Source organism: Myotis brandtii, unplaced genomic scaffold, assembly GCF_000412655.1.
Source record: "Myotis brandtii unplaced genomic scaffold, ASM41265v1 scaffold888, whole genome shotgun sequence".
In the NCBI taxonomy this organism is placed as follows: Eukaryota; Metazoa; Chordata; class Mammalia; order Chiroptera; family Vespertilionidae; genus Myotis; species Myotis brandtii.
The window spans coordinates 176,847-177,880 of NW_005371636.1; the positions used below are offsets into that span (position 1 = coordinate 176,847).

Genomic DNA, 1,034 nt, shown 5'->3' on the forward strand with positions numbered 1-1,034 from the left:
CCTCCCCGAGAGGCTGGGGGGAGGCGTGGAAAGTGTCTCGTGTGTCAACAGGAGGCATTCCCTTCACGCTGTCGTGCAAGAAGCTCCCTGTGTGAAAGGCGTGGACCTGGAGACTTCTTTTTGGAAGACGTGGCTGCAGCATCCACAAGAGCTTTTCATTAAAAACAAACAAACAAAAAAACACAAAGAGAGAGAGAGATTTTTGTCCTGGACTCAACGGCTAGAAAGGCGTTCTTGCTCCGCAGGCTGCGTCTAACGTCTCTTGGGAGGGTTGACAGGCGACTCCATGAGTGGCTACGTTTGCTTACTGGCGGCAGAAGATTAAGGCAATCGTGGGTCAAGAGTTTCAGCAGTTGGAGGGGAGTTCGGATACGTTTTGCTAACTGGATCGGTTCCTGCTCAACCAGACGCGTGGAGTAGCGCCGGGTCACGTGCAAGGCTTCCGGACGCATCCTCCGTTTAAATAAAATGCAGGGCGGTAAGCACCAATCCTGGGAAGTCACGTGTCCAATGATACTCTCAACACACACACACACACACACACACACACACGTACCTGACTGGAGAGCACAGTAGAAGAAGTAGCTTTCACCCCGAAAGATCAGTGGGCCGCACGGACCCACCAGATCCGAGGGTGATGTCTCCCATGAAAACGAAAATGTCTAGACAACAGCGAGCGTTGCCATGCCCACAAGTAACTGTTTACTGCTCGGTCCCACGGGACCCTCCAGTGTCTCCTGAGACGCGTGGACCCCCGAGGCGGGCCCTCAGTTCTTGACGGAGGCCTGGTTTCCACTCGTGCTCCCGCCCGGAACGTTCCCGTCGGGCTGGAAGGCGGGCGCCGGGGGGCTCAGTGACGCGGCTTCGTGGAGTGGCCCAGGGTCTCCCTGGACGCCGTTGCCTTCCTTCTCCCACGGGACCGAGGAGGACGGCCGGCGCCCGAGGCTGGGGATCAGGAGATCGTCTGGGGCCTGGATTAGTGTTTCCTCCTCGTCTGCTTTTCCTTCCTCAGTCCGGGCAGCGTCCGGAGGACC

At 57.5% G+C, this 1,034-nt stretch overlaps 2 protein-coding genes across 2 annotated transcripts in view; both read right to left on the minus strand.

The window, feature by feature from the left end:
- ZBTB41 (zinc finger and BTB domain containing 41) overlaps nt 1-452 on the minus strand; it is a 65,583-nt gene extending 65,131 nt beyond the window's left edge. Inside the window, exon 1 of the mRNA XM_005884990.2 lies at nt 309-452. Coding sequence (XP_005885052.2) covers nt 309-452 — 144 coding nt within the window. The remainder of the gene's footprint in view (nt 1-308) is intronic.
- Nucleotides 453-767: 315 nt separating this feature from the next.
- DENND1B (DENN/MADD domain containing 1B) overlaps nt 768-1,034 on the minus strand; it is a 97,385-nt gene continuing 97,118 nt past the window's right edge. The window contains exon 24 of the mRNA XM_014532352.1: nt 768-945. Coding sequence (XP_014387838.1) covers nt 768-945 — 178 coding nt within the window. The remainder of the gene's footprint in view (nt 946-1,034) is intronic.